The 19,492-nt window shown below is 42.9% G+C and overlaps 1 protein-coding gene and 1 long non-coding RNA gene across 6 annotated transcripts in view; one reads left to right on the top strand and one right to left on the bottom strand.

Annotated features, from left to right (window-relative positions):
- Positions 1-19,492, bottom strand: part of LOC106610003 (long-chain-fatty-acid--CoA ligase 1) — a 54,618-nt gene that overhangs the window by 28,360 nt on the left and 6,766 nt on the right. For 3 of the 4 annotated variants that reach the window (XM_014209094.2, XM_045722635.1, XM_014209095.2), the window contains exon 2: positions 5,838-6,048. In XM_014209094.2, coding sequence (XP_014064569.2) covers positions 5,838-6,032 — 195 coding nt within the window. In that variant the 5' untranslated portion in view covers positions 6,033-6,048. Of the gene's footprint in view, positions 1-5,256; positions 5,302-5,837; positions 6,049-19,492 lie in introns of those variants that run through there. The other variant, XM_014209096.2, reaches the window with a different exon arrangement.
- LOC106610004 (uncharacterized) lies at positions 843-3,030 on the top strand. 2 transcript variants are annotated; one of them, XR_006770755.1, is made up of 6 exons: positions 843-1,146; positions 1,330-1,381; positions 1,474-1,727; positions 1,826-1,918; positions 2,019-2,123; positions 2,207-3,030. It is a non-coding gene; the product is annotated as an uncharacterized lncRNA (long non-coding RNA). The 2 variants fall into 2 exon arrangements; XR_006770756.1 differs by having other exon boundaries at positions 1,474-1,599.

Raw genomic sequence — 19,492 nt, forward strand, 5'->3', positions numbered from 1 at the left:
TGGAAGCAAGTCCCTGCAGCAATGTTCTAAGATCTAGTGGAAAGCCTTCCCAGAAGAACGGAGACCAAAAATAAACATACATATTCACAAAAAGTGTCAAGGGCCATCTTGTGGCATGTACATTTTTCAGGGAAAAACCAATTTAAAAATACTTTATGGAGCGCAGAGATAGGCATTAATATGGAGTATAACGAGTATGATTTTGGAATGAGATGTTCAACAAGGTGGTGTCCACATACTTTTGGTCATGTAGTGCATTTCAAATCAGTATTCTCAAAAACAGTCTTGCAGCATTAGGTAGCCTAGTGGTTCGAGCATGAAAGGTTGCTCGACCGAATCCCCGAGCTGACAAGGTAAAAATATGTCGTTCTACCCCTGAACGAGGCCGTTAACCCACTGTTCCTAGGCCGTCATTGTAAATAAGAATTTGTTCTTAACCGACTTGCCTAGTTAAATAAAAGGTTAAATAAACAAACAATTATTTGTTTTGCTTAATGAGGGTGGGGGAACTGTACAGTGTGTACACCAAAAACTTGAATACAAACTCCTTCCCACTCCTCTATCGATACCAACTCCTCATTCCCGATCGTTTCCCTCCAGGGACCAGAAATTGGCCCAGGTATTCTAATACACCAGCTTCCCCCTTCGGGCCGGTCATGCCAAATAATGTCCCCTGGCCAAATAGTGTCCCCCTCTACGCCACAATGGGATTCAATGAGTTCAAACTTCTGTTGCTAGGGCTGTTGCTAGAAATTGCAACATTCTGACCGGATTACGTAATGAACCAAAGCGTCCGTTGCTATGCTGGTTGCTTGGTTACCTCATAGCAGTCGCGAAGGAAGTTCTAATTCATCTCAGAAGCGCTCGATCAGTCCGCTCAAAATTATTACATCAGCAGTTTTTAAATAGATTTTATATTGACATTGCTAGTTACTCATTTACCTCAGCCAGACAGATGTTCAGCTAAGTTAGCTTGCTAGCTGTTATTGTAGCTGCTTTCTGTTCGTATGTATAGTTGCATTTTAATGGCATCCCTCGTGGAGATTTTCTTTTATCTTTCCAACTGGGCGAAGTACTATGAAGGCACCACTGATCTCGAGAAGAGGCGCAAAATTTGTAGCGGGGCAGAGAATTCCACAATTCAGGGTAACGTTAAATCTTTTCAGTTATGTACAACCATTTTTCATCTAGCTAACTTTAGTTGGTTATCTACATGTTGCTACCTAACTTTATACATTCAGTTATATGTCTGTCACATTGAGGTAACGTAAATAATTAATCAAATGGACAGATGTAAACAATTATGGTAACTCCAACTGCCCTTAATAGGTGACAGAGAGCCCCATACAGAAAGAGAGCAAGAAAGTGAGAGGGGAGAGAGGTGAGGCGTGAGAGATGGAGAGCGAGAGAAACAAAGCAGTGCAAATTTACTTTGAAATACTAATTTCTACAACTCGTCTTCAAACTTGTTAGGCAATCACATGTACCTATGGGGAAGGATGGCCAGCCACAAAGGAGGGTGATTTTCACTAAGGAGAAGGAGGCCGTGCTGACAGATGCATGATGGACATTTAATATGAAATGTATTTATCAATCAAGGTGAGACTGAACATCAACTAGGCACAGGGTAAGCAGGGCGAAAGACTTGCTTTGGAAAAAGGATGAAAGGCGAGACCTGGGAAACCTCGCTGCTCTTTCGCTCCAAGCTGGGGTCATCATCCATTAAAGTAAATAAAAAATCTCAGATAACTATTTGAATTTGCACACAAAATAACCTGAAGCTAGTTTTGGTTTTCCTAACACTGACATTTTTCTCTTCATAAAGGGTTACCTCGGTGGAAGCCAAAAATCTTCTCCAGTTGAACGGTCGACCACAAAGCCCTGACGCCCTACATTTCGGTGAAGCCCGTGAGACAAAGTACGTTAAGCTTTGGTTGACATTTGAGAAAGCAAGAAATTGTATTTATGCTGAGCTCATAAAAATGTACCTTTTAAAATCTCTCTCCAAATGACTTTAGGACAGTCAACTGTCCGAGCCACCCAGAAGGTATCCCATCCACCAGAGCCAGTGAGTTTGGATGAGTCTGATTCTGTGCTCTGAGTCGGAAGGGGACCAGCTTGAGGTAGGCTATACTTTCAAAAATCTGTTGAAAAGTACTTACCTCCCCTGCATAACACTGCACTAATCCATCAAATGTGCTTACAGGTGGCTTGCGTCAGACTGGAGGAACAGGGGCAGGTAAGTCCAGTCACTGGACTAGAAGACACTAGGGAGGTTCTCATCACTAGTGTCCAACAGGGACAGGTAAGGCATCGCCATGCTGTCAGCAGTATCAACACTGGCTCAGGGGTTTGTCCAGCTAGTCAATCTCAAGGCTAACCACTGGGTCACGGTAAGTAACCTTCGCTGCCAGGTAGGTACTGTTAAGGTGTATGACTCCAGTGGTCATGACACCACCCCAGAGTTTCTCACAACTCACCTCTCTCATCTTTTCCAGGGACCTCTGATTGTGGAGTGGCTGACAGTCCAGCAGTAGAAACGGGGCACAGATTGTGGGCTGTTTGCTATTGCAGAGATGAGGAACACTCCATGGCACGATATCATCAGAAATCCATGAGAAAACATTCTCTTGTTTTCAGGCTGGGCACCTGGCACCATTTCCCAATTCCATTCCCCGTCCAGGAGATGCGGTAAGCATTTATGTGTGTTGTTTGTCACATGTTGTCAATGTGAGTGAATTTGTCTGTTCATCGTCCGTCATCTGTTTTGTCTTATATTTCCCCCCACACTTGTTTTCACTGCTTGGCCAGCTCTCCACCTCAAGATGGTAGGTATTTTACTACATTGCATGTCATTGTTAATAACCTGTTGTAATATTGTATAAAGATGTTTTATTGCAGACATTGGCTGTGAAGTTGGTAAGTTGTTTGGTAAATATATAGCATATGTATCCGTCTTGTATTCTAAGTAACGTTTACAAGCATGTAAATATTTGTATATATTTTTCCATTTGTTTGCTGATAAATATTTGAAACTTGCTCAAATTGTCTGTAAAATGTACACATTTGCATATTAAAATGTATTCATTGCAAGTAAAATTCTGAAATTGACAGGTCAATCGCCCAATTACTTACTGGTCCTTAACCCCTTCTCCCTAACCATTCATCTTGTGTCCAATTCAACATTTTAGGCCAGGGTCGGTATGGAATTGGACATTGGTTTCTAGTTAGTGTTTGCATATCTGGAGGTTCTAGATTTGTGTATGTATTATGGTAAGTCTCCCGGAGTCCTTTACACAGCAGGGTTGATTCATCACCATATTGCTACACCTATCCAAGCCCCATCAGGTCAATCACTACAAAGAGTAGGGGGTTAAAGGCTTTAATTATAAACAAAATCCTTCTCTCGGCCTGTACCTTGACGTGGTGAAAGGGCTTCCAACTAAACCAGGCCCACGTTATTGAACCCATGACTGAGATTGGCTGCCTGTCGAGGGCAAGTGACAGGAAGAACTAGCCGCAGCACCTGATCAAGCAATCTCGGTTCTGCACCCTTCAACGGTGTACCAATGAGCTATGCGAGAGGAAAAAAAAAAAAAAAATGAATCAGAGGACTACTGAAATTATATTATTTCAGTGTAAACAAGGGAAGGGCATGTTAAAATAATGACAGCCAGACAAGCCAGTGTATGAATCAAATGGATTTGAATATGAATGGAGTTGAAATTAGCTGACTTTGATCTGTAAGGTAAGTAACTTTAACATGTCAAGCAGGTTACATGTTTTGCCATTTCTGAAATGTGGCAACGTTTAAGACATGGATTTCATGTAATGTTAACAAGGTACCAAAAAGTAGTTCAAAAAAGTTTAATTTTATTAGCTAAAAAAAAAAAAATTGTTTAAACAGCAGAATTGTCGTGGAAAGCAGGCTTGTTTGCATAGCGATGATGAAAAGAACGTCATTTAGGCTGTAATGAGATCCAAAATTCTAAAATCATTAGGTCGTCACACCGTTGATATAGCAACGGACGCTAATAGTTTGTTGAATCCCATTGTGACAGAGGACACTATTTGGCATGACAGGCCCCCACTATTAACCAAATTGGGATCATTCTATGCAAAAATATTTACACATGTCCACGGGCCAGATGGACTAGTCCATCTGGAATTTGTCTTAATTGCCCTATGGCCAGTCCGTTTCTGCAGCCGTGAACCACAGAGCAAAAATATACTCTACTACACTGCCATGTGCTCTGTGAAGTTGGTCACAGCTACACTAGACAACACAGCAAGCCTGCTTTTCATTGCAGAAAGTTTTTTCCTCCCCTCCTGCCCTAGCTCATTCCCCCTTTGAGGATCTGAAATGACTGAATAAAGCTAGCATAGGCTAGTCTACCTGGGGTGGCTGAGGTTAGAGAAACTGGTCACCTTCCACCTCACAGTGAATGAGAGAGTGAAGGGGGGGGGGGGAAAGAGAAGAGGCAAGATCTGCTTTTCAGATCTAAAAGGATCGCTTTCACCAGTCAAGTTGTAGCTGGGTGAAGTGGAGTGAGAAGGAGTCGCTAATACTCTGGAATGGAACACAGCCTAGACTGGTGCCATGGTGATGAAGGGGCCCATACTGACAAGCCCAGTCACATCCTTGTGGTCTCTGGTTCAGCACTCTGGGTGAAGTTTCCTCAAGGTACAGATCTAGACTCAGCTTCCTTCACCCAATCCTAACCTTAAACATGTGTATGGGAAATGCTAAACTGACCCAAGATCAGTGTCTAGACAAGGGTAACTAAATCATTAGGGTTTGTGTAGTGCGTGTGTGTTCAAAGCCACTGCTACTTCTCAAACAAGCAGAAAAGACACTTTATATTTTCCAACTTTTTTGAAAAACAGGCAATTCAAAACTTCACAGGCAGTAGATGCTAGAAGAGAAGACGGCCTCCACCCCTGTATTTTCCATTAGTCATGATATGAGCATCTGTCTGCATAATGACTTTGTACTGTACGTTGAATAGAGGACTGGCTGAAAGGACAAAGACACTAGTGTTTTTCATTACACATTTTCATTGTCTTCCCCCCCCACACACACACGGAAAAATAAGAGATGAGGACTGGAGGAATGCAGTGCTGGCACAGCAAAGAACTTCTCGTGTTTGCGTAGGCCGGAACAGCTTTCTCAAGTCCTCCCACTGCCAGCACCGGGGTGTGTGCGCTCACACAAACACTAATCTCACTTCTTAAACAAGAAATACAGGGACTTACTTGGAATCCAATCGAATCAGGGGAGTCCATTAAAATGCTTCCATCTGTACTGGTGCACACAGACATTCAGGTGACTCACTCAAAAATGTAAATCGTCATAGACTACATGCTCAGACAAGCACACTTGTCGTCTGGCCTCCTACTCCGTTACTGAGATGGAATATTTTGAAAGTTGAAACAGAAAAATCTGGTCCTACGCTTCAAAGTGTTGTTAACAAAATTAACCTGTGCAGACAGAGACAACAGGACTAAAAACACATGGGACACATTGTCCAAAGTACCTGTCAACTTTTGAACCTCAAACCAAGTTTACATTAGAACACTCTTCAGAAAAGTACACAAGAATAACTTACTGTGGACAAGTACAATGCCATACAGTAATGAAGACTGATGCATCTATAGACAGTTGTCTTTTGTAACGTGTAGCCTTTTTTTGTTGACAAATCCATAGCCGTTATTTCCTCATCACTTCCTCCTATGCGGTTACACGAGTTGTCTTAGAAACTAAGGAAACTATTTTCTTTGGACTTGTGCTGGAACATTAAAGGTGCAATCTGGGATTTAAACAAGCATTCCCTTACCGTCATGGCCACTGACTGCATGTTGAGGTCGCAGGGCGGCTTGAGGGCCTTGGGCCGCGTGGCGTACCAGTAGATGGTGAGGGCGGCAAGGGCGCCCACACCCATCAGGATGTTGGCGGGCAGGCTGTGCATGAACTGGCACACATCCTCCAGCTCTGGGATTTGCAGCTGTCTCAGGAGCTCCTGGGCCTGCATCACTTCTCTCTGTTGTCTAGAGAGAAGAAAAAAAAATACATTGTAACACATATCTGTAGTCTTTGGGCATGAGGGAGAAAGAAAGTTACATTTCCATACCAGACACCACCCATCCATCTCCCCTAGCTACCCCCTCAATATATAAAAGACATGAAGGAACTGCATAGGGGAAAGCAATAATCGCCACAGGATGACTAGTGCCCGGTTCCTTTCTCCCACCCTGCACACTGAGGACTGAGCACATTTGGGGTAACATGTTTGACTGCAAGGAGCTTTGGTTGAGGGCAGAGCTACACTATTATTACCAACATAGTTTGTACCCATCTTAACCCCTTGGTTCTGCAAACTTTAAAGTAGTAGGTACTAGTGAAAGTCGTTGGTCCTATTACTGTCAAATAGCTTCTTTTTTTTGTTGTCCGCACTCACCTACAACAACTAGACGTCTGAAAGCGACAGTAATAGTTGGCTTCATCTCATACAATCTTAGACCAGTGCAGCTGACAGAAATGACACTAGAGGAAATCACTTCAGAACATTGAGACAGAGAGCTACTCATTTCATGACAAATGTAAACAAGACGGGAGAGAAAGGGTTTAGTGTAACACCTCACCAAACTGAAACCATGGGAGGAAAATATAGCTCCTTGTATTATATTCTATTATTTTCCCATCACCATACACTTGACTTGCAAACATAACGAATGCCTTAAGGGAGGCAATCTGACACTCAAAACATTCAACAAACCAATCCTGAACACATGACAATATCAGCACATGCCACATCTCATTTTAGTGGGGAAGTAAGACATAGTGACATTTCCTGTTTGGAGTGTTTTGATAGTGAGCCCACTGGAATCCCCTCTTCCCTGCACACCAGGCCAGGGCCCTGTATAAACACTTCCTTGAAGTCAGCATTGATCTCATAATACAGCACAGTTTAATTGATCCAAGCAAAGAAGGTGGGATTAATAGTCAAGGGCGTGAGGCAACATGTGACAACTGTGCAAGGGGGTGTGGATACTTTCTACAGCATGGATCACCAACAAGAACCATCCGCGGGCCGATTGTTTCTTGAGTGGCTGGTCGGGGACTGGAGAATAAAAACAAATAATTTGTAGGCTGCAAATTGACCACAAGAAGCCCAAACAGTAAAATATTATCTAAAACATTTAAAACCTTCCGTATGTGATCTCTATTGTGCGTGGGAATACTTGGGAACAGATTTCCAAAATAAAAATAGATTCTGGTTTTGTTAAGTCTTATGAGCAAAAAATGAAAATGCTATAAATCATTTTTAGAACAGTATTACCTTAAGTATTTTATAGTACAAGGTTCTGAGGAGCTAGTCACTCAGTCGCCACATGGAGACCAGTGTGACCGTCACAGGTCACGGTCTGTGAAACACAGTCACCACAACATGTTCTCTCAATGTCAACATCTCTTCTGTCAATAGAATATTCAGCCAAAATGAAAGTTGCATTACTTGTTTATACATCACCAACACCTTTTAGCATCAAAACCGTCAAGGGTCTTTAAAACTAAAGACGACTACACTTCTACTCTCATTTTAGTTCAATTGTGACAAAATATTTTTTGATGCGCCTGTTTGTTCTTAAAAAGCACTTTGTAGGACAGAGGTATGCTGCCATTGGTAACTGCACTACAGTCTCAAAGGGGTTTCATCCTGTCCTCCCATTGCCTCCATAACAAATGACACAATTACAGAAATCAGAGAGAGGGAGAAAAAGAGACAGGAAAAAGTGAATAGGTCATCCTATGCTCTTTGTCCCTAGACTGCCTGCCACTATTGATGACTCAATTTTGACTTCCAACAACGGTGGCAGTCACATTTAGCCTAAGAAAATAGTCAAAATAAAAATATTTTTTGCTTCATTCACATTTCTATGAGTCAAAAATAGTGGGAGGAATAATTTCTAATTAAACTTTCATCTAATACTTAACCTGGTTATATGAATCAAAAAGCAAATCATCACTTGAAATAGAGCTTAATCTGTATTTCAAGGGCAATTTAAGTCAAATGAAGAAGATGCGCAAGGGAGAAGATTGTTTGTCCTGAGGTTAAGCCGAGGACTCGTAAAATTATTAAACACTTCAGTACACAAATTTCCACCCTTGGTACAAAAACCTGTTCAGCCTCTCTTGGCCCTTAGGCTGCTGCCCATAGGCCTTACATTTGACTTCTCACATACTTGTTATTATCATCCCTCAAGCAAAATGTCCGAAGAGGCTTTGTTCTAACTTGATCCATTCTGCTGTCGATATCAGACCAGTAAAACTGCACACTTGGAAGATAACTTTGCTAAACTTCGCTCATTTTGCAATCAGCAAATAGCTTACACAATTAATAACTAAATGTGATAAGGTTTAACAGAATTTGATAATGATAAACAAGGATTAAAGTGTGGCCCATATAGCAAGACCAAAATCAATATTGCATGTGTAAAGCCTGTGCCATTGACCAAAATTCTGTTCTAACTAATCATTTTACGTTAGGTTTGTTGCATCACACGACTTAAAAAAACTAAAAAAACATGGCAAATGAGATGGCTACACTTGATCAATTCCAAGCATGAATACAATTACTAAAACTCCAGTTCTTTGAAGCTGTACTACTAGGAACTAGGTGGCTAATGCAGAGGTGACAAAAACCCTGTGATATTCACATTATGCGACAATCATAGAAATAGACACAAAAAAGAAAAAAGTAACTTCTCTATCAGTATAGCATACAGTAGAGGTACCTTTACCTTGTATCACTGAAGTAGTAGCAGTTGCTCCCAGAGGGGACTGAGCTACAGTATACCTCTTAGTTCTCACAACTATGACGCCCCCTTTCAAACGGGGGGGGGGGGTTGCCTAAGCAACCAAAGTCTCAAATCAGAGACTGTTTACTTATAGCTAAACTGACAGCTTGGGGTTAGCTAGCCTAACTTGCTGATATATCTCTGTCAACTGACAGTGTGCCCTGTTTGTGGTAAGCCATTGGGTGCATGCATTTTCTGATGTTTGCTACAACACCGAGCTAAAATAAGGAGCAGCAACGTTTCATCACGTTGTAAAGAGTCCATGTTACCGTGGAAATGGACTCAACCACACGTCTCGTCTTTTTTTTTTATGCCTGGCCGTCTGCAGTCAGTCACTGCATTACAGTGCTAGAGTCATCACAACAGACCCTGGTTTGTTCCCAGGCTGTGTCACAACCGGCCGTGATCAGGAGTTCCATAGGGCGGCGCACAATTGGCCCAGCATCATCCGGGTTAGGGCCGTCATTGTAAATAAGAATTTGTTCTTAAATGGACTTGCCTATTTAAAAAAAAGGTAAAATCTTTTTTTTTTCTTCTTTTTTTTATGTATTAAAACGCTTATTTTTATTTTCATGATGTCTTCATCCATTATCATCAGTTACACGATTACAGAATTACTGTGGCAGCCCTAACCATGAAAGCCCTAATAGATCCCCATCATAGTGATTGAGGATTTAGTCCAGGATGCTAATGGCAGATCCATCGCATCTGAAACATGTTAATGACGAAGAATCTAATCTCACTGGTAGCTTGGCACACACACTGCCAGTGACAGGAAAATGAGAGATTGTAACAAGGAAGAGGTAAATGTGGCTGTATTTACAGAACAACCTCCAGATATGGAACACAAAATGGTGGAATTCTTAAGACTAGGGCAAACAAGCAACAGTTTGTAACTAACCACAGCTGAATGCTCGATATACTTAAAACCATTGCCATCTCCCTCTCAGCCCCCCTCTGTTATCATTGTTTCCATACCAACCTGCCCACACTCCTAAGTGTGTGGTATGTGCATACAAGCATCTATATATGCATGTATATACCACACACACAAAACACATAAGGCGCATGTGTGCACTCGTCTCATTCAGCTGGCCGGGGAGAGCAGGGAAAAGGGACACGCCACAGGCGTCACTTGGCTTGGCTGGGACTCCTTTCCAGGCTAAAGGTAACCCTCCACTGCTGCTCCCCCTCCAGCCAGCCCCTCCATAATAGGTCTGGGAAGATGACAGGCCAATGGCAGCACTCGGCCACCAGTCACCCCACTCAGCCAGAAAACGGAAGAGTGTGGGGGCCACAATCCAGCTGGATTGTGACCCCCTAGGCCCAGCTAAAAAGAAAGTGGTATGTGGTCCAGTCATTTCAGGGCAAGTCAAGTGCATGAGTCAGACTAGCAAGGTTTATACAGAAACATTCTTGGAGATCCCCTGGATATGTGTGATTTAAAAGATGGAGTATAACTTACTAGCTACTTTTACTTAGTTTTCCTAACTTGCTTTAAGAGAAGAAGAGCGGTTAACCTGAGCCATGTTGAAAATATAAAATTGTAAAAAACGGTAGGCTACTTTGAAAATGTGCAGTGCACAAACTACTACATTTTTGAATACGCTGCAGCAAACAAAGTATGCACATACAGGACAACTGTAGGGAATAAAAAGACAGTTTCCAAGAGAAGGGTACTGAACAAAAATATAAAATGCAAGTGTTAATCCCATACTTCATGAGCTGAAATAAAAGACAACAGAAATTTTCTATGCGCAAGAAAAGCTTTTATTTCTCTCAAATGATGTGCACAAATTTGTTTATATCCCTGTTAGTGAGCATCCTTTGCCAAGATAATCCATCCACCTGACAGGTGTGGCATATCAAGATGCTGATTAAACAGCATGATCATTACACAGCACCTTGTGCTGGGGACAATAAAAGGCCACTCTAAAATGTGCCGTTTTGTCACAACACAATGCCACAGATCTCAAATTTTGAGGGAGTGTGCAATTGGCATGCTGACTGCAGGAATGTCCACCAGAGTTACTTCTCTTATGGTTTCTCTACCATAAGCCGCTGACAATTTTTTACCCCCTTTTTCGTCATATTGGTAGTTACAGTCTTGTCCCATCACTGCAACTCCCTTACAAACAACTCCCGTACAAACTCGGGAGAGGCGAAAGTCGAGAGCCGTGTCTCCTCTGAAACACAACCCGCACACGGCTCCTTGACACAATGCACGCTTAACCCGGAAGCCAGCCGCACCACTGTGTCGGAGAAAACTGTACACCTGGCGTGCATGCGCCCGCCACACGAGACGCTAGAGTGCGACGGGACAAGGACATTCTGGCCGGCCAAACCCTCCCTACCCAGACGACGCTGGGCCAATTGTGCGTCGCCTCATGGTTCTCCAGGTCGCGGCCGGCTGCGACACAGCCCGGTATCGAACCAGGATCTGTAGCCGCCGTCATTTTAGAGAATTTGGCAGTACATCCAACCGGCCTCAAAAACCGCAAACCACGTGTAACCAGGCAGGCCCAGGACCTCCACATCCAGCTTCTTCACCAGTGAGATCACGGATGAATCCCAGTTTCAACTGTACCGCCATAGAGCGTGTATGGCGTCATGTGGGCAAGCAGTTTGCTGATGTCAATGTTGTGAACAGAGTGCCCCATAGTGGGGGTGGGGTTATGATATGGGCAGGCATAAGCGACGGACAATACCGTGACGAAATCCTGAGGCCAATTGTCGTGCCATTCATCTGCCACCGGCACCTCATGTATCAACATAATGCATGACCACATGTTGCAAGGATCTGTACACCATTCCAGGAAGCTGAAAATGTCACAGTTCTTCCATACAGATGTCACCCATTGATGTGTACGGCAGCGTGTTATAATTTTTAGCCATTATTCTCCCCAATTTCTTGATATTCAATTGGTAGTTAGTCTTGTCCCATCGCTGAAACACCCCTACGGACTCAGGAGAGGCGAAGGTTGAGAGCCACGTGTCCTCCGAAACACAACCCTGCTAAGCCTCACTGCTCACTTAACCTGGAAGCCAGCCGCACCAATGTGACAGAGAAAACACCGTACAGCTGGCGACCTGCCACAAGGAGTCACTAGAGCACGATGGGACAAGGAAATCCCGGCCCACCAAACCCTCCCCTAACCCGGACGACGCTGGGCCAATTGTGCGCCACCTCATGGGTCTTCTGGTCACAGCCAGCTGTGCCCCAGCCTGGGATCGAACCCAGGTCTGTAGTGACGCCTTAGACCGCTGCGCCACTCTGGAGGCCCCAAGATCCAGCAATGTCGCACAGCCATTGAAGGAATGGGACAACATTCCACAGTCCACAAACAGCCTGATCAACTCTATGCGAAGGAGGTATAGTCACACCAGATACTGATTGGTTTTCTGATCCCCACTTTTCTTTTTAAAAAGGTATCTGTGACCAACAGATGCATATCTGTATTCCCAGTGATGTGAAATACATAGATCAGGGCCTAATTAATTTATTTCAATTGACTGATTTCCTTATACAAACTAACTCTAAAATCTTTGCAATTGTTGCATTTATATTTTTGTTCAGTTTAGCTGTATACAACAGCTTCCCCTTTTCATCAAAAAGTTATGAGTTCGCTATGATGTATACAATTCAGAGAAAGCACTTTCTAGAAACTCTAGAAAGAACATATCATGGGGCAATGATACCAGATGACATCACCAATGAGACCAGGACTAAAAGAGATGATTGATCGATATGCAAATATGCTATGTATAAATAAATTTTAAAAAACTCTGAGAAAGCAGTGCGACATCCCATATCTGAAAAGGAGATTAGACTTGAAACGGTAACACTTCCTATGAAGCTACTGTAACTGCCATATACATACATATATATAGCATTGTGGTGCATTACGCAGTATATACAAGACAAATGCATTATAAAGATGGAAATGTACAGTATGTCTTACTAAAACAATAAAATATTGAAGATAACCACCGTTTACACCTCGTGTTTCCATCTCACACCCAGTCACAAACTCAGAACTAAAGACACAAAACACATTCAATGGAAAGTCTCCATTGAGTATGCTTATGTTCAGGAATGAGCATATTCTGAACCAAGTCAACTCTCCTACCCCTGAGACAGACCAACAGGTAAACCGACAGGCACCACACCTGGGTTCAAATATATTAACACTTCTGAGCATTTGATTGAGTCTGCCTGGAGTGCCAGATGGGCAGGATTTGCAGTTTTGGGGCTTTTCTATTGGTTTATCAAGCCAGGTAGGCTCAAACAGGTACTGGAAAAATAATTTCAAATTTCTGTATTGAAACCCAGGTCTAAGAGGCACGCATACACACCAACACAGCTCTCCAGTCTAGGCTTGCTTCAGACAATACCTAGCCCATTCCCACTCCTAGGCCTGGTCCAGAAACACTTCTAAATCCCTAGTCTTCTAAAGAATTCTGTTAACTTTAAGCTGCTAAAGATGTGCGAAAGCAGCGTTCTAGCCCAGTTTGTTGTTTACAGTTTGAAATGCCTAGAGGGCTTACACTACTGTCACAATACCAGCTAATCCACTTCTAGACATAGAGTATTCAGTGAAGTGGGACGTTCTGAACCTTGCAATTGCAGATATAAATCTTATTCAAATAGAGCTCACTACAGTGAGATAGAATTGCATCTTTATGAATGTTCTGTAACATTGCACCCTCCTGAAATGCCCCTCTTGAATTCACCTTGAATTCTCAGGACCAAAGCCACCAGGTTTCCAGTCTCAGTGATGTGAAAAAGGCCATCAATTGGAGAAAAACATCAGCAGCACCATCCCTGTAGCACATTGATTCACTCCTGAATTAGCACAGTATGGATACTCTAGCCTAGCGCAACAACCTTTGGCATACAGAAATACCCCTCAAAACTCGCTATTTTTTATTTTACTGCTACCCTTTAATTACTTGTTACTTTCTTATTCAGATTTTTTAATTTTTAACTGCATTGTTGGTTAGGGGCTCGTAAGTAAGCATTTTACTGTAAGGTCTACACCCGTTGTATTAAGCGCATGTGACTAAACATTTAATTTGAAACTGCCATGCACTATTTAGTTATTGAGTAGGCTGTGTGCACACGCATGTGTTGAGATTTGTTAAGCACTGATGCCTCATTGATAATTCAACAGCATTAGCTACAAATAGCCCTGGAGGATGTTGTGGTAAAGGGGCAGGGGGATTGTTATTCTATTCATGCAAAGTTGTTAACATATGACACACACTCATCTCTCACCCTCAATCCCCACTCCGCTTTGGACACAAAGGTGACTTTGGTGGGGAGAACAGCTTTCAGGACACCAGGTGAACCCTGAGAGGAAATCAAACGTGCTGGGACATATGACCTCACTGTACAGGGTCATAGAGTTGGGACATTGGGGAGGGAGATGGGTGAAGTGGAGCCAAAGTTGTCCGCACTGCAGGTATGGCTCGGTGACTGCAGCCTCCCTCTCAGCCCTGTTAACAGGACCTAATGACAGTTAGTAGTCTGCTAAGATGGCTTCAAAACTAGAACCTACCTACCCTTAGCCCGGTCCCAGATCTGTTTGTGCCGTCTTGCCAACTCTTATGGTCATGCATAACTGTAGCCATATAGCACAAACACATGGGACCAGGCTTTCCTAACCTACACATACCCTGCCAATATTACATGATGCTCCCACCATCACTCTGGACTGCAGAGTCAACCACTGTTAGTACTGATGATGGTGCCACTGACTGCTGATAACCGCCACAGTTTAGAATATTGGGATATGAGCCCCCAAAACCAAAGACAGTATAATCCTTTTATTTGCCAAGATCCATCACTCCCATTTACAAACAAAACCAGGGTCAGCACATTTACAGATTGCACTTAAGAATCTGAGTCTGGGCTATGAATCCTAAAAATATGGCAGAGGACAATTTCAAAAAGTAATACATCAGACCCAATTTTCACCTAGTTTAATTTTAAACTGCATGTGCATTTGTCAAAAAGCCATTTATAACCATGAACATCATTAAGAGAATAATACCTTTCTGTACGCGTCGCTCTACATCTAGCTTCCTAAACAAAGCATAAAACCTGCTGTCTTAATGTTCAAATAAAATGTAGGGGTGCAAAGGTTTACTAAATCCATGTGTCGATTCATTAATTGTTTGTCACGGTTTGGTTGATAACTCGGTTCAAAAATACATTTTGGCATCCAGTGGTGAGGAACCGTTAGGCTTAAACCCCAAATGTTTTATTTATAAAGCCATTTTTTACATCAACAGTTCGTTACAGCACTCTGGCTACGGTTAAGCATAACCGAAAATAACTTCTGGACATCAGAATAACGATTGCTCACTGAACTGGAAGAATCATTTTTCTTTAACGAGTCCGACGGGAAGGATATACTGCTTTCCTGGGAACAGGCCCAAATCCCTGTCATTTGCATGAAGAAAAGATGGAGAAAAAGGGGGCGGAGGTCAGGCTTCCTTCTGAGAATTCGTAGGAGAGCGAGTAAACGCCCACTGTCATCCGTTCTATTTGCCACCGTGCAATCATTGGAAAATAAAATAGATTACGTACGATCAAGACTATCCTACCAACGGGACATTAAAAACTGTAATTTCTTATGTTTCACTGAGTCATGGCTGAACGACGACACTGATAGAGCTGGCAGGACTTTCCATGCACCGGCAGAAGAGAGAAACTATGTCTGGTAAGATGAGGGGTGGGGGTGCGTGTCCATTTGTCAATAACAGCTGGTGTCTAATATTAAAGAAGTCTCGAGGTATTGCTCACCTGAGGTAGAGTACCTTATCATAAGCTGTAGACCACACCATCTACCAAGAGAGTTCTCATCTATATTATTCGTAGCCGTTTATTTACCACCACAGACCGACGCCGGCACTAAGACCACACTCAACCAACTCTATAAAAGTCCAAAAGCAAACTAGAAAAATGCTCATCCAAAAGTGGCGCTCCTAGTGGCCGGGGACTTTAATGCAGGCAAACTTAAATTTGTTTTACCTTGCTAGCACAGATTGGGATATGTTCCGGTATTCATCCAATGGCATTAAGGAGTTTACAACCTCAGTCATCGGCTTCATCAATAAGTGCATGGACGACATCGTCCCCACAGTGACCATACATACCCCAACAAGAAGCCATGGATTACAGACAATGCCCCACTATGCCCTCAGACAAACCATCAAACAAGCAAAGCGTCAATACAGGACTAAGATTGAATCCTACTACACCAGCTCTGATGCTCGTCGGACGTGGCAGGGCTTGAAAATGATTACGGACTACAAAGAGAGACCCAGACGCGAGCTGCCCAGTGACGCGAGCTTACCAGACAAGCTAAATGCCTTTTATGCTCGCTTCGAGACAAGCAACACTGAAGCATGCACGAGAGCACCAGCTGTTCTGGATGACTGTGTGATAACGCTCTCGGTAGCCGATGTGAGCAAGACCTTAAAACAGGTCAACATTCACAAAACCTCTCCCTGACCAAGTCTGTAATAGCTACATGTTTCAAGCAGACCACCAAAGTCCCTGTGCCCAAGGAAGTGAAAGTAACCTGCATAAATGATTACCGCCCTGTAGCACTCACGTTGGTAGCCATGAAGTGCTTTGAAAGGCTGGTCATGGCTCACAGCATCTTCCCGGATACCCTCGACCCACTCCAATTCGCATACTGCCCCAACAGATCTACAGATAACGCAATCTCAATTGCATGCCACACTGCCCTTTCCCACCTGGACAAGGAACACCTATGTGAGAATGCTATTCACTGACTACAGCTCAGCATTCAACACCATAATGCCCTCAAAGCTCATCACTAAGCTCGGGACCCTGGGACTAAACACCTCCCTCTGCAATTGGATCCTGGACTTCGACAGGCCACCTCCAGGTGGTAAGAGTAGGCAACAACACAGGGTAGGCAACAACAGGCCCCAATTAACATCGACTGGGCTGTAGTGGAGCGGGTCGAGAGTTAAGTGCCTTGGTGTCCACATCACCAATGAACTATCATGGTCCAAACACACCAAGACAATCGTGAAGAGGGCAGGAGAATGAAAAGATTTGGCATGGGTTCCCAGATCCTCAAAGTTCTACAGCTGCACCATCGAGAGCATCCTGACCAGTTACATCACCGCCTGGTATTGCAACTGCTCAACATCTGACCGTACGGCACTAGAGGGTAACGCGTATTGCCCAGTACATCACTGGGGCCAAGCTTCGTGCCATCCAGGCCATATGTAATAGGCTGTGTCAAAGGAAAGGCCCAAAAATTGTCAGAGACTCCAGTCACCCAAGTCATAGACTTTCTCTGCTACCGCACAGCAAGCGGTACAGGAGCGCCCAGTCTAGGACCAAAAGGCTCCTCAACAGCTTCTACCACTAAGCCATAAGACTGCTGAACAATTAATAAAATGGCCACTGGACTATTTACTTTTTTCTCTAGTTTATTTGGTAGATATTTTCTTAACTCCTCTTGAACTGCACTGTTGATTAAGGGCTTGTAAGTAAGCATTTCACGTTAAGGTCTACACCTTACCGTATACACTGTATTCAGCACATGTGACAAATTAAGTTTGATTTTCTGATCCCACATTCTCAAAAAAAAATTATAGGGAATATAGAATTGTTTTTTCTTCCTGCAAACATTTGTCACCACACCATTATACTGAAATGCTACAAACTCAAAACAATTTAACCATCGATGGAAAGTATTAAATACCCTTAATCTCATTAGCTTTAGCTCATTTAGCCATTTAAAGAGAAAGTTTAGCACTAACTTTCCACTCAACGGAATGGGGCTCTCGCTAATAGTAACCCCTGCCAAAGACAAGTGGAGCAGGCGGGTCGCGGCGGAGAGGCAGTGCGCCCTTGGCCCTGTTCCACAGAGTGGGGTGAGAGAGAGAGCGCCGTAATCTGTAGTAGAAAATGCTAGATACGCCGAACATTTGAGACGACAGAGAGAGGACCAAGAGTTTCTTTCCCCACACCACAAGCCTCCATTTCCAGATTTCCTTGAATGGCTTGGGATGAATGCCGTCATTGTACTTCAAAGCTGAATCCTCCAATACGCCACATGATAATCACAAGTTTGTAGACTGGAGCAATTGGTCTGTGTGCGTCGCAGCAACCCGTGTTACGGAATTGCGTTGTGACTCACTTAAAACATATGGCAAACAAGGTAACGAACCATTGTTTTTACAAAAATACATTTACTGGAAGAACTGTGCCGATGCAAAGTTAGGTAAAATCCCCTTTTTTAGGTGACCATGTTTTCCATAAACTCTTAAATATCTTCTCCAAATTAAGAATAAAAAAAATGTCTGCAGAAAGAATGAAGTCAGCTGTTACAACACCTTGAGTTAAAAAAAAATATTGAAATACAAATAAAAATCGTTTTTGTTAATTGAACCACAGTAAGTGAAGTGGGTCCCTGATCTATACTACACAAAAATTCATTATGGCTATGAATGCCATTCTCTTCATGGTGATATATCCTAAATAGGTACACCGAGCTAGACGTAGGCAATATCCCACTTTGCATATGTGGGTATTATTCTACACATTCTGTATTATTTTAATGAGCTCCACTAAACAAAATTGTTGGTCCGGACCAAATCTGTACCAATCTTTGATGTCCAAACTTGCGACTTCTAAGTACAGCACAGTAGAGCTCAATAGAGTAAAGCAGAGTATATACACAGTACAGCACGAAAGAGTAGGTTGTAATCCACTTTAGTGTGCTCTAATGTGTACTATACTCGACAGTACTAAACCCTTTACTGTACTCAGTGCTTTACGATATTCTACTTTTCTTTACTGTACTCTGCAAAGTTGTGAAACAGACATCTATGATTGTTTCAGATTCGGTCCGGTTCAAATCTGAATCAATCATGGACGTCTATGTTTGGACCAAATGAAGGCCGGTCCTGACAACCGTGGACGTTAAAATCAAGGCCAGGGCGGATTGACCAAATTTCAACGTCCATAGACGTCCGGTGTCGGTGAGGGCTCAGTGGGCGAGGATGCTGGTTAAATGGAAAGAGATGGGTAGGGCTGTAGCTTTGTCATGCAAATAACTGCCGGTCTCACGGTAACTGACCGTGAATTAACAAACATGTTTAGCATGTCCTGGCTTCCAGGAAGCACTGATGCAGACCGTTGGAACATCTACATTTTAAAAAGTCTAATACATCCATGTAATATAGTCTACACCATCACAATAAATCCATTATTTATTTTAGGACAGGTCTAAAGAAACATGAAGAAAATGTAGCCCATTTCAGAAGAACAGAACAGCATACTCTGAGTTTACCTTATGTTAGGCCCTGATCTGGCTGTAGGCTACATTAGTTCATTTAGCAGACATGGTTTGCTTAGAATTCTGTGGCACTATTTTACAGTATGAGGAATACAATTGAACACAGCTGAATAAATTTGAAAGGATATTTTCTCCAAATGATTTCCGAGAGTGCGCACATGCGGCTATTCTGTGTTGAGCAATTAACAAAAGAAACAGGTCCTCCTATTGGCTTCATTTAGAGTTATTTATGAAACTTCAGTTGTGATACAAACGTTGGGCTATATATGTGATACAAACGT

This window comes from Salmo salar, chromosome ssa08, assembly GCF_905237065.1.
Source record: "Salmo salar chromosome ssa08, Ssal_v3.1, whole genome shotgun sequence".
In the NCBI taxonomy this organism is placed as follows: domain Eukaryota; kingdom Metazoa; phylum Chordata; class Actinopteri; order Salmoniformes; family Salmonidae; genus Salmo; species Salmo salar.